Source organism: Lolium perenne, chromosome 6 (assembly GCF_019359855.2).
Source record: "Lolium perenne isolate Kyuss_39 chromosome 6, Kyuss_2.0, whole genome shotgun sequence".
NCBI classification, from domain to species: Eukaryota; Viridiplantae; Streptophyta; class Magnoliopsida; order Poales; family Poaceae; genus Lolium; species Lolium perenne.
The window spans coordinates 78,134,477-78,155,348 of record NC_067249.2 but is presented as its reverse complement, the minus strand read 5'-3'; the positions used below and the strand labels follow the sequence as shown (position 1 = coordinate 78,155,348).

General features: G+C 44.5%; 3 protein-coding genes across 26 annotated transcripts; 2 read left to right on the top strand and 1 right to left on the bottom strand.

Annotated features, from left to right (window-relative positions):
• Nucleotides 1–4,413: 4,413 nt before the first annotated feature.
• LOC127307764 (peroxidase A2-like) lies at nt 4,414–5,829 on the top strand. Its single transcript, XM_051338524.2, has 2 exons — nt 4,414–4,798; nt 4,890–5,829. Exons 1-2 carry the CDS (start codon nt 4,553–4,555, stop codon nt 5,604–5,606), a joined length of 963 nt encoding a protein of 320 aa, XP_051194484.1. The 5' UTR covers nt 4,414–4,552; the 3' UTR covers nt 5,607–5,829.
• Nucleotides 5,830–8,620: 2,791 nt separating this feature from the next.
• LOC127307765 (uncharacterized) lies at nt 8,621–18,006 on the bottom strand. 24 transcript variants are annotated; one of them, XM_071821880.1, is made up of 13 exons: nt 17,491–18,004; nt 17,231–17,409; nt 16,932–17,134; nt 16,667–16,725; nt 16,031–16,093; nt 14,445–14,544; nt 13,815–13,971; nt 13,710–13,745; nt 13,125–13,224; nt 12,297–12,503; nt 10,781–11,941; nt 9,565–10,152; nt 8,621–8,895 (listed from the first exon to the last, which is right to left on the bottom strand). In XM_071821880.1, exons 1-3 carry the CDS (start codon nt 17,764–17,766, stop codon nt 17,053–17,055), a joined length of 537 nt encoding a protein of 178 aa, XP_071677981.1. In that variant the 5' UTR covers nt 17,767–18,004; the 3' UTR covers nt 8,621–8,895; nt 9,565–10,152; nt 10,781–11,941; nt 12,297–12,503; nt 13,125–13,224; nt 13,710–13,745; nt 13,815–13,971; nt 14,445–14,544; nt 16,031–16,093; nt 16,667–16,725; nt 16,932–17,052. The 24 variants fall into 24 exon arrangements, 14 of the variants coding, with proteins under 14 accessions (XP_071677981.1, XP_071677988.1, XP_071677990.1 ...); XR_011746969.1 differs by adding an exon at nt 16,288–16,407 and having other exon boundaries at nt 9,565–11,941; nt 16,932–17,403; nt 17,491–17,979; XR_011746973.1 differs by having other exon boundaries at nt 9,565–10,880; nt 11,883–11,941; nt 16,932–17,403; nt 17,491–17,979.
• Nucleotides 18,007–20,128: 2,122 nt separating this feature from the next.
• Nucleotides 20,129–20,647, top strand: LOC139832439 (uncharacterized). Its single transcript, XM_071822201.1, has 2 exons — nt 20,129–20,188; nt 20,243–20,647. The coding sequence occupies exons 1-2, from the start codon at nt 20,129–20,131 to the stop codon at nt 20,645–20,647; spliced, it is 465 nt and encodes a 154-aa protein (XP_071678302.1).
• The last annotated feature ends 225 nt before the right edge of the window (nt 20,648–20,872 follow it).

Sequence of the window (20,872 nt, the reverse complement as noted above, 5' to 3'; positions counted from 1 at the left end):
TAAAAATGGAACAAGCTGCATTTTTGATTTTCGATGATATGCATAACATTTGTTTTGTGATGCAGGGGAAGAAGCTCGGGAGGGAACTTGGTGAGATGGAAGCGTGGACGCACATGAAGGCTGAAAGTGACGCCCGGTCCGAACGAGCCTCGGCCCGCGCCTGAGATGTACTACGGCAAGGCCAAAGAGAACAAGGAAAGATACTTTGCGAGGAGTACGCCAAGCTCCATCCAGAGGTGGAGGACCCTATGACCGAGCCGGTCGACGAGGTGGCGATGATCTTTGGCGGGGTCCGGCCAGCCGCATGGACGTCCCGCCTGCCTTGTCTGGGGGTTTCAAGCCTCGCAGGAACTTCACGCAGATCAAGGCTACCCTCCTCCCCTCGGCAGCTACGCTACCTCCTCGCGGACTACATGCCGTTCTCGGGTAGAGGTTGATGTAAGTCATCCACACTTTCATCCTCTGTTTTGACTCTTGTTCCTGAATGGCTATGTTGATGAGACGTATTATTTCTGAAATTGTAGACTCAGCTCGAGGAGGCCTATGCAGTAGCTTACGAGGAGTATCTCGAGAAGGTTAAGGAGCATGACCTTGTGAAAGATGCCTATGTCCAGTGGACGAGCAACCAGATGGCGGTAAGTTTCAATCTCTATGGTTGCAAAACATCATAAGTCCCCATGTTTGAATCTGAGCTATCTCTCCCGTTTCTTGCAGAGTTTCACTCGGTTCATGATGACCGGAGTGCGAGAGGAACCACTCCTGAGCCACCTCATCCGGGCCGACGCCGGTGTTCCCGTCCAAGGAGGAGTTCTATATCATGTACAAGCGTCGGCGTCGATTTGACCCCGGTAAGTTGCTAACTTGGCTAAGTTGCTAACTTGGTGTGACATGGCTAAGTTGCTAACTCCCTCCAACATGTAGGGATTGGGAGAATCCGGGAACGACACTCCTTGTGGTACGCCGATGCACCCCGGTCGCCATTCTCCACTGGTGCTTCGCCGAACCTCGGCATTTTTACGGTTCCGGTGGCTCTCGTCGTGGTTCTACCTCCCCGAGCACCGTCGAGATACAGCGGCCTCACTTCACCCACTCGGAGCTAGATCGTCTGTAGCTAGATCGTCACTCGGGTGGTGCACCACCATAGTTTCTACATTGTACTAGCACATGATGACACCCTCCATCTTTGTAGTGGATCCGGTGTATGTACCATGGTCTTGTATGCTATATTTGTGCTATTTGTGAGATTTGATGCTATATTTGTGAGATTTGGTGCTATACGGTGATATCTGTGTGCTATATGGTGATATATATGTTAATGCATATTCAATCCTATAATATGTGCATTTTCTGCGATTTTTCGAGCAAACGAGGCCAAATTGGCAAAAATCAGAAAAAACTGGGCCTGGCTGTGCAGACGGTGTCACCGTCGGCACAGGCCGGTAGCTGTGCCATATGGCAGAGTGCTGTGCCGACGGTGACACCGTCGGCACAGCCAGGATTTGCCGCGATTTTCCGGTTTGAACAGCCACTGTTTTGCCGCCATTCTGGAAAAAAGAAAATTGTGCCGACGGTTACACCGTCGGCACAGCTGGGGACGTTGACGGCGCAGCGTGGCGGCTGGTTGGCTGTGCCGACGATGAGACGGCCGACGGCCACCGTCCAACCGTCAGCGTCTGGCTGTGCCGACGGTGAAGTTCTGTGCCGGCGGTGCACGCGCGCGAACCCGGCGCTTTGCTGTGCCGACGGGGAGACGCCGACGGTGACCGTCGGCAGAGACGGTGCCGACGGTGAACGTTGTTGTGCCGACGGTGCGGGGCCGTCGGTGTAGCTGGTCGTCCCCGTAGTGCATGCACATTGCCATATTTTCTCAAAAAGAACGGAGCTTTGGGGTCTGCCTCAAGTAATGCACGCATCTTATTTATTCATAATGCAAAATCTAGCTGTTGATGTTGTTCGATCCGGGAAAAAAAACACACTAACCCTATGGTAAAGGACAAAACAAACGAAGAATTCACATCTATTAGGCCAAGCTTTCAAGAAGGAAACTCCACACGTGCACCGTAGGTCGATCTTGGTGTTTTCATCCCCAAAGGCGAGTTTTGATCCACCCTTCAGCAAGGACATGACGCATGTGCGCATCGACATATACTGATCAGAGCTCCTGTGTTTCCACAGGAGTGCACATACTCAATGATGAAGCCGTTTGTACCATAATCACTTGTCCGACTAACGACTCCTCGCTAACCGAATGCCATTGGATGAGAAACTGAAAGTCGATGACGTCCCAAGCTGCCACACCTCCATCCACCGTCGCACCACCTTCGATAAACAGCAACAAGCAACCATAAGAGTTGTCATGTGTAGCATCTGGTAGGATCAGCCATGACTTGACACCTCCTCATGAGACGTTGTGCATAGCCATTGTCGGCAGGCCGCATGACTTGACACCTCCGCAACAACATCCTGCGTATCACCTGCTGAGTCGACTCGAACATGATCTCCAAGTAGAGGGGGTATCCCATAATAGCGCTGGCCTCAAAACACCGCGGTCTCAGAAGAGGATGTCCCATACTGCCATCAACCATGTCACACAGAGCTTGAGACCATCACCAAATCAAAGATACTGTCACCGCGCCATCTGCATGACCATGATGCCCACCGCCATCAACATACCATGCCCACCGCCCCTAGTTCTCAAAATATTCTGAGTTCTCGATATATTAACCTAGAATTGAAGCGCTTCGGCTCCTTATCCTTACAACGATTTGGTCACCGTTCATTCTATTTTCCCAATAGCTTTCTCACAGGTCGGCACCACGATTGCCCAACATATTCTTTGATATGGTGAGCCAATTATATATGGACATCAAAAGTAAATAATAGTGAAAATATAATTAATGGTGTTAACAAATCCATCTCCATTTCTATTACCATGCTATTAGAATGCCTAAAGTTGTCATCTAGACTTTCGTATAATTAAGTGGGTAAATTTTCACTAAAGTTAAGCATAAATTAAGCTCTTGCTCCGACCCATAAGTAAAAGTTGAAGAAGTAAACAAACAGCCTACATCAAATGTTGAAGGTTTGATTCTTCTGTCCATGTTTGTGCATCTACTTTGTACTTTGAGATTGGTTCAAAATAACTATTACCTAGAGATCACTACAACTACTAATAACTATGCGGAAGCTTGCACCAATGTGTCTATTATTTTGTGAAATGGTGGGTCAATACGGGTTCTTTTGTGCTGACCATTTGTTTTTAACCTGTAGAGTTAGTATGTTACAGGGACACGTTTTATGTTTTTCTTGTACCGCCTAAAACTCGACACATAGCTACACATATTACAACCAGAAAAAAACTCACTTTGCAGCCTCACCTGCAACTTAAAAAAATCAGTTGTAATTTCACTTGTATATGAGAAAAAATTCAGTAGCCTCACCTGTAGCTGGAACAATATCTTAGTTAAAACTGAAAAAAAAAATTCAAGGTGCAACCCAGGCAAAATTCCTAGATGCGACCGCATTTGCAACTGAAAAAAAAACCAAGGTGCAACCTAGGCAAAATTCCTGGTTGCGGCCGCCGGCCGCACTTGCAACTGAAATAATCTTAGTTGCAACTATACCTATAACAAGAAAAGATTGCAACATCAATTACAACTAAAAAGTATGTAGCGAGATTCACACAAAAATTAAAAAAAAGAAAACAGTCTAAATGGATATAGAAAAAAATCACGAAAAAGACCCACACACAGAAAACCCCAAAAGTACAAAACTCAACTCGGCATATTTGAAAAAAAGAGAAACATACAGATGGAAAAAGTTTTAACTCTAGCATGCCCAAGCCAGCCACAGACAGAAAAAAAAGCCCAAATAGAAGCACCCCATTCCAACCCGTCCAGTGGACGAATATCTCCACAACACACCTAACTACTAAGCTAATTCTCAGCTAGCAAAACTGATAAATAGAGTAATAGCGTAAGGCATCGGAAACCATGCTAGGGAGAAAGCCCTCGATCGGCTGGGTCAAAAACGACAGGCGCACTCATGACCGATGACAGCAGGAATGCAAGGATCACACGGTTGGATCCGGTCCCTCTGCGTTTCCCGGCAACAATCTGACGTCAACCTGCCGCCTCGTTTCCTTTTCCCGCCACAGACCATCTCTCTTCCTCCTCCCATCATCTGGCCACCAGCTTCTTCTTGCTTAATCATATAAAATTAATCACGAATAGAATAACATGAGCAGCCGCGTGCAGGAGCAGCGGCCAATACCCAATTTGATAACGGCAGGGCATGCTCGCGGAAGCAGTCAAACGCGCTTCCACAAAATCCTACCTAAGGTCAACACCCGCCGTGCTCAAATGGATCAAGACTACAAATAGCCTCCATGGCATTCCCGTTTCCATCACATCATATCCAGCTCTCCCTGATACAGTGATACTTCCTTCCTTCTATCCAGCAGCCAGCTAGCTCGCTCGCTTGGCGATCGCTCCACCAGTGTGGCTGGCAAGTGGCAAACCAGCAGGTGTTTCTCCTTGTAACAATTGCACATATGGCTCCTTCCTCTCGCTTCTCGTTAGCTCCTCGCGGTAGCTTCCTGCTCACAGTAGCGCTACTGGTCCTACTGCTGAGCCACGGAACTCACGGTCATGGCGCCGGGCTGAGCTCGTCCTTCTACGACGGCTCGTGCCCAGGCACGCGCGACATCGTCAGGCGCGTTATCCAGGATGCCCGCGTCACCGACACCCGTATCCCGGCCAGCCTCATCCGTCTCCACTTCCACGACTGCTTTGTCAACGTAAGTTCACGAAACCACGTAGGCAGTCATGTCGAATTGTCGATACATCATACATAGTGCATCATCTCATCAGTGTGGTTAATTTTTTCAGGGCTGCGACGGCTCGCTTCTACTCGACGATGACGCCCAGGCAGCGATTATGACCGAGAAGAACGTCCCCGCCAACGACAACTCAGCGCGCGGGTTTGGCGTGGTCGACGGGATCAAGCGTGCGTTGGAGAACGCCTGCCCCGGCGTCGTCTCCTGCGCCGACATCCTCGCCCTCGCCGCCGAGATCTCCGTCGAGCTGGCGGGAGGGCCATCCTGGACCGTCCCGCTGGGCCGCCGTGATGGCACCACCACCAACATCGAGAGCGCTAACAACCTCCCGAGCCCCTTCGACCCCCTTGAGACACTCCAGGAGAAGTTCAGGAACCTAGGCCTCGATGACACCGACCTCGTTGCGCTGCAGGGAGCGCACACCTTTGGGCGGGCGCAATGTCAGTTCACGCAGAAGAACTGCACGGCCGGGCAGAGTGAGGGGGCACTGGTGAACCTCGATGACGTCACACCCGATGTGTTCGACAACAAGTACTATGGCATCCTCCTGCGGGGTCGCGCCCAGCTTCCATCAGACCAGGTGATGTTGTCCGATCCCGTCGCGGCAAGGACCACCGCACCAATCGTTCGCAGGTTCTCTGGTAACCAGAAGGACTTTTTCAGAAACTTTGCCGCATCGATGGTTAAAATGGGAAACATAAGCCCGCTGACCGGAAGGGATGGGGAGATTAGGAAGAACTGTCGGAGGGTGAACAAGAAACCCTACTAAGGAACGAGATTCCATTCATGTTGATGCACATACAATTTAACTAGTTTTTTCTTATGCACATACAATTTAACTAGTTTTTTCTTCCTTTTGCGGGTAGAGAGATCTTGTAAATCATTGTTTTAATTCATTCTAATTGTGAAGTTTTTCTATGTTCCTCTCTACAGAAGCAAATGTAAATGCTCGTTATTCACTATATATCGTCTTATATGTTTTATTTCCTTCAGGAACACGTGTTGTGGTAGTTTTGGTGCTTGAAATTTGATATATTATCCTATGGATTGTTTCACTTAGTTACATTCAGCTCATATTATTATCCAAAAAGACTAAAAGATGTAAAGTAAAAGATTTTTTAGAAATCTATTCGAGCCCCCTCCTCCCGCCCTCCAGGTTAACCATCTCGATCCCTCACTCCATTATTTCAAATTTTGAACTATGATCATGCTTTAGATTTTCAAATGCCTCTATAGCCCCTTCAATTTCTCTAGCACCATGTGAGTTGTGATGACACACCCCGTCCATGTCTTCTCAATTTTTCCAAGAAGCAAAAGGTTGAAAAGTAAGCAGTGTTTTTTTTTCTTTTTCAAGATACTTGCAATTTTATATAGACCAACTTAGGATGAAGCTTGATAGTTTGAGTATTACAAAACACTAAGGGCTTTTTTGATTCATATGATTCGTATAGGAATTATGTAGGATTTAGATCCTATGGAAAATTTTCCTACACTAGTTGTTTGATTTATGGAAATATATCCTATAGGAACTAATCCTATAGGAATCTTGTAGTTCAAATTCTATAGGAATAAATATTAGGTCATACCTCATGAAAAATTTTCTTTGACAAATCAAATAAAACTCATCTTCCTATAGAATTCAACAAACCATGACATCTTAATCCTATGATTTTCCTACTTCTACGATTCTCTTATCCTATGAATCAAAGGAGCTCTAAATTAGTTTTAGGTTTACAGATATGGCTTATTTTGGATCCGAGCCAGCGCAAATGCACATTGCCATATTTTCTCAAAAAGGGTAACGGAGCTCTGGCATCTGCCTCGAGTGATGGACACAACTTATTTATTCATAATGCAAAATCTAGCAGCTGAACATGATCGATCCAAGGAAAAACCCGCTAACACTATGCTAAAGGACAAAACAAATGAAAAATTCACATCTCCTAGGCCAAGCTTTCAAGAAGGAAACTACACACGTGCACCGATTATGATGAGTCCAACCGTATGTCGATCTCGGGGTTTTCATCCCCAAAGGCGAGTTTCGATCCACCAACTTCAGCAAGGACACAATGCATGTGCACATCGACTTATACTAATTAGAGATTTTGTGTTTCCACAAGAGTGCACATACTCAATGATGAAGCCGCTTGTACCATAATCACTTGTCCAACTAGCGACTCCTCGCAAACCTAATGCTGTTGGAGGAGAAATTGAAAGTCGATGATGTCCCAAGCCGCCACACCTCCATCCACTATCGCACGACCTTTAATAAATAGCAACAAGCAACCACAAGAGTTGTCATCTGTAGCACCTGCTAGGATCAGCCATGAATTAAAGCATCCTCATGAGCCGTTGTGCATAGCCACCGTCGGTAAGCCGCATGACTTGACACCTACGAAAAACATCATGTGTATCACCTGCTGAGTCAAATCAAACACGATTTGCAAGTAGAGGGGGCATCCCATACTAGCGTCAGCCTCAAAACACTAAGGATGACAATTTTACCCATGAGTATGGGTACTCGCGGGTACCGTACCCGCATGGCAGGGTTTGTGTACATTAATATGCCTAGGCTAGGGCACAAGTATAGCCTCATACCCGCGGGTATACCCATATCCTGCCCGTTTATTGTAACTTTTCTACGTGACATGTGTACTTTTGTTGACTTATGAGTTAGAATATGAGAATGTCATTACTATATATTCCCTCCTTTCCTTTCTATAGTGCCTATATATTTTTGGCATTTGTTTCAGAATATAAGGTTGTAGCTTACCTTCTTTTTTTTCAGTTACCCCCTCCCCGTTCAGCTCCCAAATCGTTCAGCTTCCAAATTTGTTATGGTAAGTTAGGAAGTTGTGGATTTCCCAAATTTTACGTTGATCTCAGATCGTTCAGCTAGGGGTCTTGTGTAAAAAATACTCTTGCGCTAATTTCCGTGCCAAAAAACAATAGGCACTATAGAATGGAACAGAGGGAGTATTGTTAATTGTTACTAGATGACCCGTTGCGCTATCGCGCAATGACGAAGGCTAACCATAGGGTTTCTCTTATTTTAGTACCGAATTACCGCGTTGTGCTATTGCACAAATAGCATAATTCAATAAGAATTTGAACCATAAGTTTTGGCTTATTTTAGTATCAGAGGCTTGGAGCGGAGCTGTACTCTTCTTGCCGATGTCATCACCGTAGTGGTAAAGGGAGGGCATTCGGGTTGGGTGGCCATCCAGGTGAGCTATAACATCATCCGAGGTTGGAGTAGAGCTTTTGGATCGAGTAGAATAGTATCCGACAGGGCGTCCCATGGTGAGGTATAATAGTATGTTATGTGGTTCGTTGGAGGAAACGCCCTCGACGGCCCTTGTACTTTCATTTGGGTAGTGCTCTGGATATCGCTTCCACTTTCCTTTGGGAAACGCCCTCGATGACCCGTTGCGCTACCGCGCAATGGCAAAATCAAGTCATAATTTAAATCATATAAAATTTAGTTTATTTTAGTATTAAGAATTAGCCTAGAATTTAACTGTTTTAGTGCCTTTAAGACCAAAGGTTTACACTAATTGGTCTTAAGTTTTATAGGTTGGTATATTACTTTATTTAATTTATTTAAATAGGTGGACATTAACTGGAAATTCAATTCGGCTCCCGGGTGCGTATGCTTCCTCTACCAAAAAATTATATTTAGAAATGTCGAAAATTTTTGAAAAAAAATTCTACATGTACATCTCCATAATAAATGTGTGTTCATCAAGTTTCACGAATAACCAACATTTTATGTGGTCTACGTAAAAAAGAGAAAATTTGTATTATGAAATTCCTATGCACATTCTACAGAAATTTAGTTAAAGGTTCAACAACACGATCTCACAACTAAAAATGTTGCATGAAATGTCCGTACGATCGGATCGGGTTCACCATAGAAGATAGATAACATGTGAGCACCATCCAAGGCAAGCAGTATACACCTTCAAAAGTTGATCGATCTTGCCATCACGGAAGTAGCTTCGATGAATTCTATTCACATGTAGAGCAAAAAAAAACTGCAAGGCTATGTATCCTGTCTGCAAAATAAATTTAACAATATAGCACAAATATTTCTCAAATCATCACATGTAAGTATTGTATGAAAATCAGTGAACACAGTTGGGAAAACATCACTTTGAATGAAATGTTTCTTTATAAAGAAGTAACCTTTCTTTGATAAATGCAAGCATCATTTTTAATCTCCTGTTAAATTGAAAAGCCAAATCGAGGGCCACATCCATTCTCAAAGGCCAGAGTTTATATGAACTGAATTTATAAGAGCCCGATGCATCACTAAATACAGAGTCAGGCCAGAATAGAAGCCATAAGTTTTATCTTGTTATAGCTGGTATATATTTTTTTGAACATTAGCTGGTATATATTGAAAGCCAAGTATTAGGCTTGGTGTCCAATCTTGCAGGAGAAAAATACCAAGTAATAAACTTCGTTGCCCAATCACCAAACTTCCATTCAGAAGGCTGCAGTTGTATATGCAAGACAGTACTGTAACCATATGTTTTATGTTGCTGATGTTTCTTTAGTTGTCCAAGAATTCGGTAGGTCTTTGAGAGCCCTTAAACCTATATAGGTAATCTTTTTTGAAGAAAATAAAAACATAAGTTTTAATCGGCTGATGTCTGTTTAGTTTTCTAAGAAGGACAGCAGTATAAAACACGGGAGTATAAAACATGGATGATTAATATTACCTTGGTGTCTTGATACTTCTTCTCTTCTTCCTCAGACCTGCACACATCATGTTCAAAAATCACATCAGGTAGCTAGCAGAGAGAATAGGAGCAATGTTTGGGGAAAAGATTCACCTGGCACCGCGGCCAGGGTTAGCCGCTCTCCGCGCCGTAGAGCGTGTGCACGAAATTTGCATCTCGTGCGCCGCGAATGGTGGCGGCGCTCACGGCGGCTGCAGTGGGCGGCGTCGGGCCGCCCCCGGGCCGCATTGGCGGCGGGTGGCTGGCGCTGACCATCTGCTCTCCTTCTGCTGCGGCGCCCACGCCGGGCCACCTCGCCAAGGTGTCTCGCTTCTCCAAGATGACCGGCCGCAGCTTCCTGCCGCGCCACTGCAGGGGCAACCTGTTGTACGTGTCCGACACGCCGCCGCCGGTGTGCTAGGTCGAGAAGGAGAGGCGCGACGACGCAGCGGCTCTCCGTCCGGCGGCACCAGTTCCGAGGCTGCGACCAAGCTGCAGCCTACTGCCGAGGGATCGGCGGAGGCTGGCCACGACGGCGACTTCTCCCCGGCCGCGGCTGGCCACATTGGAGCTCCTGGCAACCCAGACCTGAATACATCACATCACAGGCTCAGGCTCACCATTAACCACACAAAGTTATCAAAATTTACCTTTCATTATTCACCAAACCAAAGAGAGAGAAAGAGAGATATATATCATCCTATAATTAGCAACACTAATAGTTGACAGATATATTCTCTACAAAACTATTGAAGGGAAAAAATCATCTTACTTGGCGGTAGGAACATATATACTGAAGCTGGAAGCTGGCAAAGGTAAACATGAATACAAATCTACTCATTTCATAAGGCAGGTTTTCGAATGCTTGATGGATGTTGTAAATAAATATTTATGGACACACTGAATGTCGTAATAAGATTTGGCAGGGAATCAAGCTCACAAAATTCGGAATAAAAAGTACAGTGACAAGCTTGAAAATACTAACCAGAACAAACTCATTAAGTGCCAATGCAATACTTGTGAAATGTTATAGCCCTCTACCCCCCCAGACTTTCCCCCCTGAGGTGAAATGCATACCAAAAAATTATATTGTAATGTGTGTGCCAAAGTATAGCAAGTGATTTCAGATAGCTTCATTTCCCACCTCTTAAAGCCAATTCAATGGACATAGAGTGTAAGAGGTAAGATGAGACCGGAGATACAACTAATTTTTTACCTGGCAAAACAACTGATTCAGCATAGTAATTTCAGACCTGATTTCTCAATCTTTTAATACCATATCTGAAAAAGGCAGCTTTGTTGCTAATTGTACAACCCTGGCAGAAATAATGATAGTTTATCATATTTAAATTGAAGGAATAACAGTACAAACTCAGTTCCTAATTCAAATTAGGAATCAAAATATTCAGACATAAACGATTTTTTTTTGTTATTTATGCGCTGGTTGCTGAAAATAAACCAGTAGGGATTCAACATTTCAGAAAAACGCAACTATCATCAAATACTACATAAGGGAAATCTAAACCTCTCGAAGAGGAAATATTAATATGAAAATATTTACTTAAGCACACCCCTCCATTTAACTTTACTTGTGCAACATGAAAATGTTCAGGTCACTAAATAATAGGCCGTTGCATAGGACGTAGCAGTATCCTTTTGAATAGATTATGGATGCTTATCTGAGTGGATGTCAACAAATTAAAATGCTACAGATTTCCACCATTAACTTTGATTATTAATTTATTATTTGTTAACAATATAGACAGTGATATCTCATCGTCTAAACATATTTTTATACAAAGGTTTGCTTCAGATGAACATTATCCACTCTTATTTGTGAAATTTAACATGGTAAGAAACCAAGTCATAATTAGAACACTATACTAAATGAACCTTCAGTCATGATGCTTAATATGTAAGACTGCGGCCTACATCTATTGGAATTATATCAAACATGTTTAATCATTTTAATTAATAACCTCCATGTGGAACTCCACCACTTCTTTTCAAATCTTCATGGGTGCTGATTGAGGTTGCTATTTAGAGTTTTAGAGCTCTAAAAAAGCAGTTAAGAAATCACTGAGAATTACAAATATTTCTTGGTGTAGTTCCGCGGATGTGCTAACATATTTTCCCAACATGTAATAAAAGATGTTTGCATATAATATTTAAGAACAGATTTGGGCTAGCAAAAGGCACTTCATCAGCAAAACATGCCAAAGATATTTGAAGAATCGCAGCTTGGGGTACTCGAGCTTAAATTAGCTGAGCATGAGTTGCAGCGGTGCTCCAGCCTTGTTTTCAATGTATGATCATACCATATATTCCATTTCCGACGCTGGCATTCCAATATGCTGTATCAACTCATCATTGCACCCTATGCAACAGAACGAAAAAATATTGGTTTATTATGAATGGAATAGAGCACATGATATTTGTTTCTCCTGCTTTGTGTCCACCATGCACCAAAATACACATGAAAGATTAAATGAGACTAAAGGGGAACAAAGTAGAGTATGTGGAACTTCAGTGATGTGAATAAGCCAAGAGAGGCATTATGGCTGGGTTCACCCATGGAAATGAGGTCGCGCTCACTAAGGAAGGAGTGCCATGGACAGCACCAGGACTAAGGTCATCCCCTTCGACTGACACGGCATACGTCTAAGCCAACCACCATGCAGGGATAAAGTGTTGCTTGGACAATTTCATAGGGCAAGGAGGGGATCATTCACCTTTTCAGTGTGGACTGTCTATCTTCTATGAGGATCGGGCAAGAGAACTGTAGCAAAATCAACCTTTTCCCCCTTCGAGTTCCCCATGCTTCTCATTTCCTCCTAAGGTGCCGCAGACGGCATCTCGCCAGGTCGGTTCTTGATCTGCGGCCGTGTACGTCTCGGTCCCTTCTTTGATGACTCCATGGATGACTCCTTATTTAAAATCTAAAAGGTAACATAATAAATTTTCACAGTGAAAGATAACTCTAGTACTGAATTAAAATATTACAATAGACACTGAGAGTAAATTCGCTAGAGATCTTACCATGTTGGCTTATGAAATGAGACTGGAAAAACATTATAAATTATATATATGCAAACCATATTAGTAGATCTTTTCTTTACATTCAAACTGAAGAAGAAAGACCACAGGCCACCGGGTAAGAAAGCAACATTTGATAAAATACATGAAGACTTTCGTGAATGTTGCATGCTATATTTCTGAAAAGCTTTTCCATTTTCAAGTTACAGATTGATAGCTTGCAAACATTACAGTGTGGAAGCCTTGCAAGAAGCTGTACTGGAAGCTACGTAGTATACTCTAAAAAAAGGATGCAAGAAGATCAACTAAAAACAGAGAGAGGAACTCTCACATAGGATCAGATGAAGCAAACATAATTAACTAAAAACTCTGATCATACATTGGAGCATGCACATTTTCCTAGATAAAATGCCTTCAAGCTTCCCCACTGTTTATTCCCAGTAAGGAATGTGCAAAACAGCGATAGAAATTCATAAATATAGACATAAGGAAAAAGAACCCAAGTGGAAAAGAGAAGATCTCACCTAAGCTAAATGATTCGCATGTTGTGAGCCATCCTCTAGCAACACGTAGACAAGCGGTGAATGCCATGGGGCTTGCCTGCGGTCAGTGTTGGACCTCAGCCTGCGATATTGGACTCACATCATATTATATTCTTCTTACCGAGGAGAACAGGAAAATAACGCAGTGTTTTTTTGTTAGGCATATTTTTTTCATCCTAATCCTCATATTGTTCCTACTGAAGTAGGCATAACAAAATCTAAATCTAAAAGGTGTCTACTATATTATTCCTAATCAGATTTAAACCTAAATCTGAACCTAAACCTAGCAAATATCTGCACAATAGAAAATGAAATTTAAGCAGCAAACTAAAGCCACAAATAACTATTTTAAGTATATTACATCCGATGAAATGGTATAATAATTTTTAAAAGAAAACGTTCATTGATTTATTCTCTACTTTCTTTTGCTAAAAGGTGGAAGATAGAAAAATCAAGAATCAGTGATGTGGCGAAAGCCTAAATACACATTATAGGACAAACGAAACAAAGCATGTGGCTGCTCCTTAAGGGACAAAAGTAAGGAGCAATAATTTATGAACTGAAGACCTTTTATGCGGCAAGCGGCCTCCATGATGTTCCTTCCTAAGCCAAATTTATATTAGAAAACTGGAATCAGACATAAGAATCAAGAGGGCAAAGAGAGAGGGGCACCTAATATGGATTTTCCGTGGGTTGCTTTATAAAGGGAGGAATCCAATGAAGAAGGCATCACTATGAATTAACACGGCCCAGGATGGACCTTCAAAGTATATACATATGTCTCAATTCTGTCTTATCATGGTACCAGTAAGCACACCTGGGGCATTCTCTGCATGGTAAGTAACAACATAAATAGTTTTAGTCACCAAGAGCTGTTTACAAGTGGCATTTCAATTGCTCACTCACATGCATATCTATGCTTGCAAATATTCATCTTTTGTGTAACAAAATCTTAAAATCACAATAAAATTTCTGGTTTTGTGCCACAAGAGAGATGCATTAGTGCCACAAGAGAGATTCATCTTTAAATAACCGATTATTTAAGGAAATTTAAAAAGATAGGCATGCATTAGTGCCACAAGAGAGATGCAGTTGCTTTTGTGCAAAAAAAACGCATATATAAAATAGAACATCTTGGGAAAGACCTACTGATTATGCTTGATGAACCATGATTTACATGAAATATTAATATCATAGTAATGGTAAGATTATCTAAGGGAAATTTAAAAGTGAGGCAAAAATAAATTAATGGCACAACCGGATGCAAGAACATAAGAATAGAAGAGGGGCTTGAAGACCTACCCTCTAAGAAAACAAATAGAGGGACTGTGTGTGTGTGTGAGATACTTGGGGCTTGAAGTCCTCATCTAAGAGCGCCTAACAGAAGAATTGAGAGGGCAACCTGGAGCAAAACCAGAAAACAAAAGATGGGATACTATAGTGATCTGAACAATTAGTACCAGTCAGTAAACTACTTAAAAGCATATCTAACCGCAGATCTTCTTTCTCAAATGATATAATCATGCACCCTAATCTCTCCTCCCGCGCCCGCACCGCCCCGCGCTGGGCGGCCACCGCTCCACCCTCCCTCAACCCCACCTACCTCAACCTCCTCTCCCACCGCCGCCACCCAGGGCGTCGCTGGGCAAAGCCCTAGTGGCGTGGTGGCGGACTTCCTCGACGTGACTTGGTACGGCGGCGGCATCGCACCGGCATGGTTGACGGTGGTGCCGTGGAGCAGCGGCGGCCAGCGACCCTCGACGACCCTTCATCGATGGCGGACGGCAGCGGGCGACGGCGGTGGTCCGGGTCTGATATGGGCCATGATGGACTCGGGCGGGCTGCAGCCATGGCTGCACTTTGCTGCAGCGTCGTCAACGACGACGGCTTCGCGGAGAACTCTGGGCTCGTGCCGAGGCACGAGGACGCCAAGGGCGGCTGCCACGGGCATGGTGGTGGTGGCCTCATCCTCCGCCGGAGGTGGTTGGCCGGTTGGTCACGAAGGCGAGTTCGGGAAGCGCAGATGCCGGTGAAAACGCTAAATTGCAGCATGTTAAACCTTTCACCACTAACGAAACAGAAGTAGACACTTCGTGTGAACGAATATCATGTTCCAGCTTCAAAGCATGCAAAACCAAATGATAGCGCTTATTTACAGATTGCGTAGATATTAGTAGCAACTGGGATCTTAACCAAAGGCAAGAAAAACATCTCTCTGTCCTATCTAGGCTAACTATTTCAGCATGAATAGCAAGAAATAATACATGGGCAAGTCACCGGTCTAGCATCCATGTAATCTGTCAGTATCACTATTCTAACAACGACATTTTCTTAAGAGCCCATCACTATAGCAGTATAACAGCAATTTGATATTTTTGTTGGGAAAATCAGCATTGGCGTCTCGCCATAGCACACTTAATAATTACCAAAAAAAAAAAGCAATAGCGATCGACATAATACATTTGAACCATGATAAAAGAAGCAATAGCAAGTTAGCCTTACACGATATTGGTCCCAAAAGCTTCCAACGTTTTAGTAAGACAGCTAGTTTTGCTAGAACTTCTAAGAAAATGGGATTTTGGACAGAGGCAAACATTCTTTTTCTAACTTTTGGACTGAGACAAACTGATGGAATAAAGTGTATTTATCTACCAAATGGTCCATATAGCAGAAATCATAGCGCGATGAAAATCAATATTAGATAGGAACAAATAATAATTATAAGTTAATTTTAGTATGATAAATCTACACGGGCATATTATGCCATGGGAAACCAGTAGCACAAGAATTTACATAATTATGAAAAGAAAGAAGCATGAATATGAAACTATTGGCAGATACTTTCTATACTCATCACAACCAACATAAAAGGTGCTCGAAGGCCTCACCTCAGATCGATCAAGCAGAGGGATGTGGAGCACACCTCGGAGCAAAGAAGACCAGCAATGAACCTGCAAAGAGCACGCCTAAAAATCTGAACAAATAGTACATGTTGGTTTTCTTCAGAATTATTATGCAGCAAGATCCAGTTTAGCATCTTTCACTTCACAGTGTAGTTAATTGGTAAGACATCCATATGGCTTGACATGTGAACATGTGAGAGGACAGCAACAAGGAGTGTTTCATCCATGTCTGCAATACTCACAGATTCATCTGTGTCTGCACTAAACCGGCTAAATATGCCAGCTCTCTAGCCATTTGTTGTAAATTTGGTATCTATTTTGTATATTCAGATAGCTTCAAGTCTATTTCTGCTGTAACAGGCCTGCAAATGAGAACTTAATTCGGTTAAAGACAAAATGAATATTGATGGTTTCTGACATTTCTTGCAATGGAGGTCACCAGACAGCAAAAAAAAATGCCCAACACACAAAATTATATCCAGAAATATTAGCTGGACCTGAATCCATTAAACAGTCACACCAGAGGTGTTTCCTGGTCAATACACAAAATGGCTATGTAGTGCAAATGGGTAGGATTTAAATCAATATATATTTATGTGTGTATAAATTACGTGGTATTACCTTGCTCCGATTCTGAAACGTCATTTTGACAAGCATTCTTCGTTCCCATCTTTTACTGTCTGCAATTAAGAAAAGAATACGTTTTTCTCTTCAGAAAATGACAGAAGCATTCAAATGTACATCTCAATTAAGTAGTCTACTAACTAAACAAATCACTGTCAAGACCAGATTTGCCCTACACCAAACTCAAACCTAGGATTAGCCTCGCCATGAATCGATATCCTAGAGACACATGTGAAATAAACCTGCAAGAGTAGAATCAGACCTAGGATTAGCCTCACCAGCGGATTGAGTCAGCAAGATCAGCATCGCTGCTTGAACGTGCCTGTGGAATGCTGGCGTCCACAACAACAGTCAGTTGAGGAGCGCAAATAAACAAGCAAGCCTCAACCAATTATGCAGCTTTGGTGCTCCATCTTCCCCAACAAAAGCCATAGGCCACGGATCTGTCTCCTCTCCTCAACCAATCTAAGTGAATCCTCCATTTACACAAGCAACAAAACCTACTATCTAAATCAAAATGGAGGCTTCACAGAATCTAGGGTTTGGAAATGGTTGCCATACCTTGGGAGGAGAAATCGCAGCGTATCAGGTTGATTTCGGCGGACTCCGGTCGTACATGGCTGAGGGAGCGCGACCGGCACCGGTCGGCCTGCTCCCACCACCAACTTCACCCAGCGCCACCGGAAGAGGCGCCCGTCGCTGCTCCTCCACCTCCGTCCCAGCGCCGCCCCTCGCTGCTCCTTCAACGCAAACAACCCACGAGCTCAGACGGCAGCAGCTAAAGTAGGTCAAATCTGAGTAATCGCGAGACGAGGGCTCACCATTCCGGGAGAAAACTTGACCCGCTTTGGCGCGAGGGTCTTGGTGACCTCCGGCGAGACCTCCTCCGGCAGGGGCAGCGGCGGCGGCGGGGGAGGAGGAGGCATGGGGTCGGGGCTAGCGTCGGGCTTCTGGCGCCTGGCGATCTGGGAGGGGGCGGCCTGCGACTGGCGCTCGAAGAAGTGGCGGATGCTGAACTTGGCGGGCTGCGATGGCTGCGAGGGCGGCGGCTTCTTCGACGCGGGCGCGGCCGCTGCCGCGCGCTTCCGTGGAGCCATGGCTGCTAGGGTTGTGCTGGTTCAGGATTCGGCGGGCGGCGGTGGAATGGGGAAGGAAAGGAGGAGTTGGGGAAAATCAGGAGAGGTCGCCGTTGGGAGGAGAAACAGGATTGGCGCTGCAGGCCGCCGCCAGGCGGCTGATTGGCGGCGGGGGAGAGGAGACGAGGGATTGGGGGAGGTCACCACGGGCTGATCTAGGGTTTTCACCCACCCCACGCGCACAGGAAAATGAGGGGAGAAAGGCGACGTGAACGAGCGGTCTCGCTGCCACTGCTCGCCGTCCCTACACACGCTAGGTCCCATTCGTCATTGACCTAATCAAACAAGCAAAAGGTGGAAAAAAAATTACCACATCCGACGGCTGTGGTGAAAAGTGGGATTGTGGCTGGTGAAACGGACGGTTCAGATTGTTTTGCCTCTCTCAAGTGGCCTGGATGGCTGGGTAGTCTAGCATCATTTATAGGAGAAATATACTCAACTACCTGTTGTTGAGTTGAGATAAATCATTTTTTAATCAAATTTTTTATCAATAAATTTAAAATTGCGAGTGATTTTTGCACAATTTGACCTACCCATAGGGTACCCAATGGGTACGGGTACCCGCCGGGTATAGATGGGTAAAGTTTTATACCCATGGGTACGGGTATGGGAAGAAGTTTGTACCCATTGACTATACAAGAATGGGTATGGTATTTCTCTACCCTGCCCATGCCCTACCCATTGTCATCCTTACAAAACACCGCGTTCTCGGAAGAGGACGTCCCATACTGCCATTAACCATGCCCCAGAGCTTGAGACCATCACCAAATCAAAGATCCGGTCACCGCATCAACCACATGACCTTGAGGCCCACCGCCATCTAAATACTAGGCCCTCCACCCCTAGTTTTCAAAATATTATATATTAACCTATATTGAAGTGCTTCAGCTTCTCATCCTTATAACGATTTGGTCACCGTTCATTCTATTTCCCCAATAGCTTGCTCACACGTTGGCACCGCCTGCCATTGCCCAACATATTCTTTGATATGGTGAGCCAATTATATATGGACATCAAAAGTAAATAATAGTGAAGATACAATTAATGGTGTGAACAAATCCATCTCCACTGCTATTACCATGCGTAGAATGCCTAAAGTTGTCGTCTAGACTTTCGTATAATTAAGTTGGTAAATTTTCACTAAAGTTAAGCATAAATTAAGCCCTTGTTCCGACCCATAAGTAAAAGTTGAAAAAGTAAACAAACATCCTACATCAAATGTTGAAGGTTTGATTCTTCTTTCCATGTTTGTGCATCTACTTTGTACTTTGAGATTGGTTCACAATAACTATAACCTAGAGATACACTACAACTACTAATAGCTATGCCGAAGCTTGCACCAATGTGTCTATTATTTTGTGAAATGGTGGGTCAATACGGGTTCTTTTGTGCTAACAACTCGTGTGGTTGCTTGTTGCTGTTTATCGGAACTTCACTATTATATGAGAAAAATCTCAGTTGGAGCCTCATGTAGCTGGAATAATATCTTAGTTACAATTGAAAAAAAAATCTAAAGTGCAACCCAAGCAAAATTCCTAGATGCGACCGCACTTGCAACTGAAATAATCTTAGTTGCAACTATACCTAAAACAAGAAAAGATTGCAACATCAATTGCAACTAAAAAGTATGTCTGTTGCAATCCAGGGAGATTCAACAAAAATTTAAAAAGAAACAACTCTGAATGGATATATAGAAAAACCATTAAAAAGAACCCACACACAAAAATCCAAAAAGTACAAAACTGAACTCGACTTATTAAAAAAACAGAGAGACATACAGATGGAAAATGTTCTAACTCATACAGACAGGAAAACGAGCCCAGATAGATGCACCTTATTCCAACACGTCCAGTGGACGAATACCTCCACAACACACGTGACGGCTAAGAACTTGACTAACTACTTAGATCATCCCCACCGACGGCCCCGATAGAGGTCTCGATAGCATTTTGGGAGACGTCAGCGAAAATGGGCTCGCACCGGCGCGTCTCAAACGGCGTCGGCCAATTTTGGATCCTAATAGAATCGCCGGCACCTCCCGACACGTCTGAAAACGAGTGTGGGCTCCGCCTGGCAGCCAGACACACCGTTTTCCCACCTCCTACACACGCCCGAGCCGACTCCCACCCCTCTGGATCGCCACCGTCGCCGTCGCCACCGCGCCCACCCTGCTTGCAATAGACACCGCCGACCGTCTAGGAACCACCGTCCATCAACACGACCGCCACCCACTCGACCGGCGGCCGCTGTTTCGCCCGGAACAGAGCTCGCCGCCACCGCGATAGTATCGCCCCGCCCGCAAGGTGTTCGTCCGATTGCCGCGATGGACAACGACGACGAGATGATGTTGCAGCTATTCACGGAGGAGCAGAACGCTCAAGCTGTTCGACGGCAACAGCAGCAGCTGATTCTGACAAACATGCTGCGCGTTCGCTAGCCTTTCTTCATCGTGCCTCGGCGCGGCGGCTCCAAGCCAGGCAAGAGGAGGAACATCAACATGCATCGTGAAGCCGACGCAATGCTGCTTGACGCCGACTACTTCAACGACGAAGCGAATCATTCACCGAAGGAATTTCGGCGCCGGTTTAGGATGAACAAGGAACTGTTCTTGAAGATTGTCCACGACGTCAGGGAGTACGACACGTACTTCATGGCCAAGAGAGACTGCACAGGTTTGTGGGGCTTCACCTCAATTCAGAAGTGCACTGCTGCAATGCGCTGTCTTGCATACGAAGCTCCTCCAGATACATCCAATGACTCTCTACGGATGGTTGAGTCAACATGCACAGAGAGTCTCTACAGATTCTGCCGAGCCGTCATTGCTGTGTTTGCCAAAGACTAATTGAGAGCACCAAGAGCAGATGATACAACTCTGATCCTGCAGAAGAATGCGGCAAGAGGGTTTCCTGGGATGCTCGAAAGCATTGACTGTATGCATTGGGGCTGGAAGAACTGTCCTTTTGCTTGGCAGGGGATCTACAAGAGTCATGATGGTGAGTGCAGTGTCATTCTTGAGGCGGTGGTACACCAGGAGCTTTGGATTTGGTATGCAATTTTTGGCATGGCA

Bases quoted from the DNA above. Each gene is read 5' to 3' on its own strand.
- LOC127307764 (XM_051338524.2), top strand. From the start codon at position 4,553: ATGGCTCCTTCCTCTCGCTTCTCGTTAGCTCCTCGCGGTAGCTTCCTG. The intron at 4,799-4,889 runs GTAAGTTCACGA...TAATTTTTTCAG, and splicing joins TCCACGACTGCTTTGTCAAC to GGCTGCGACGGCTCGCTTCT.
- LOC127307765 (XM_071821879.1), bottom strand. From the start codon at position 17,766: ATGGCTCCACGGAAGCGCGCGGCAGCGGCCGCGCCCGCGTCGAAGAAG. The intron at 17,410-17,490 runs GTGAGCCCTCGT...TTTGCGTTGAAG, and splicing joins TCAAGTTTTCTCCCGGAATG to GAGCAGCGAGGGGCGGCGCT. The intron at 17,135-17,230 runs GTATGGCAACCA...GGATTCACTTAG, and splicing joins CTGCGATTTCTCCTCCCAAG to ATTGGTTGAGGAGAGGAGAC.
- LOC139832439 (XM_071822201.1), top strand. From the start codon at position 20,129: ATGGACAACGACGACGAGATGATGTTGCAGCTATTCACGGAGGAGCAG. The intron at 20,189-20,242 runs GTTCGACGGCAA...CGCGTTCGCTAG, and splicing joins AGGAGCAGAACGCTCAAGCT to CCTTTCTTCATCGTGCCTCG.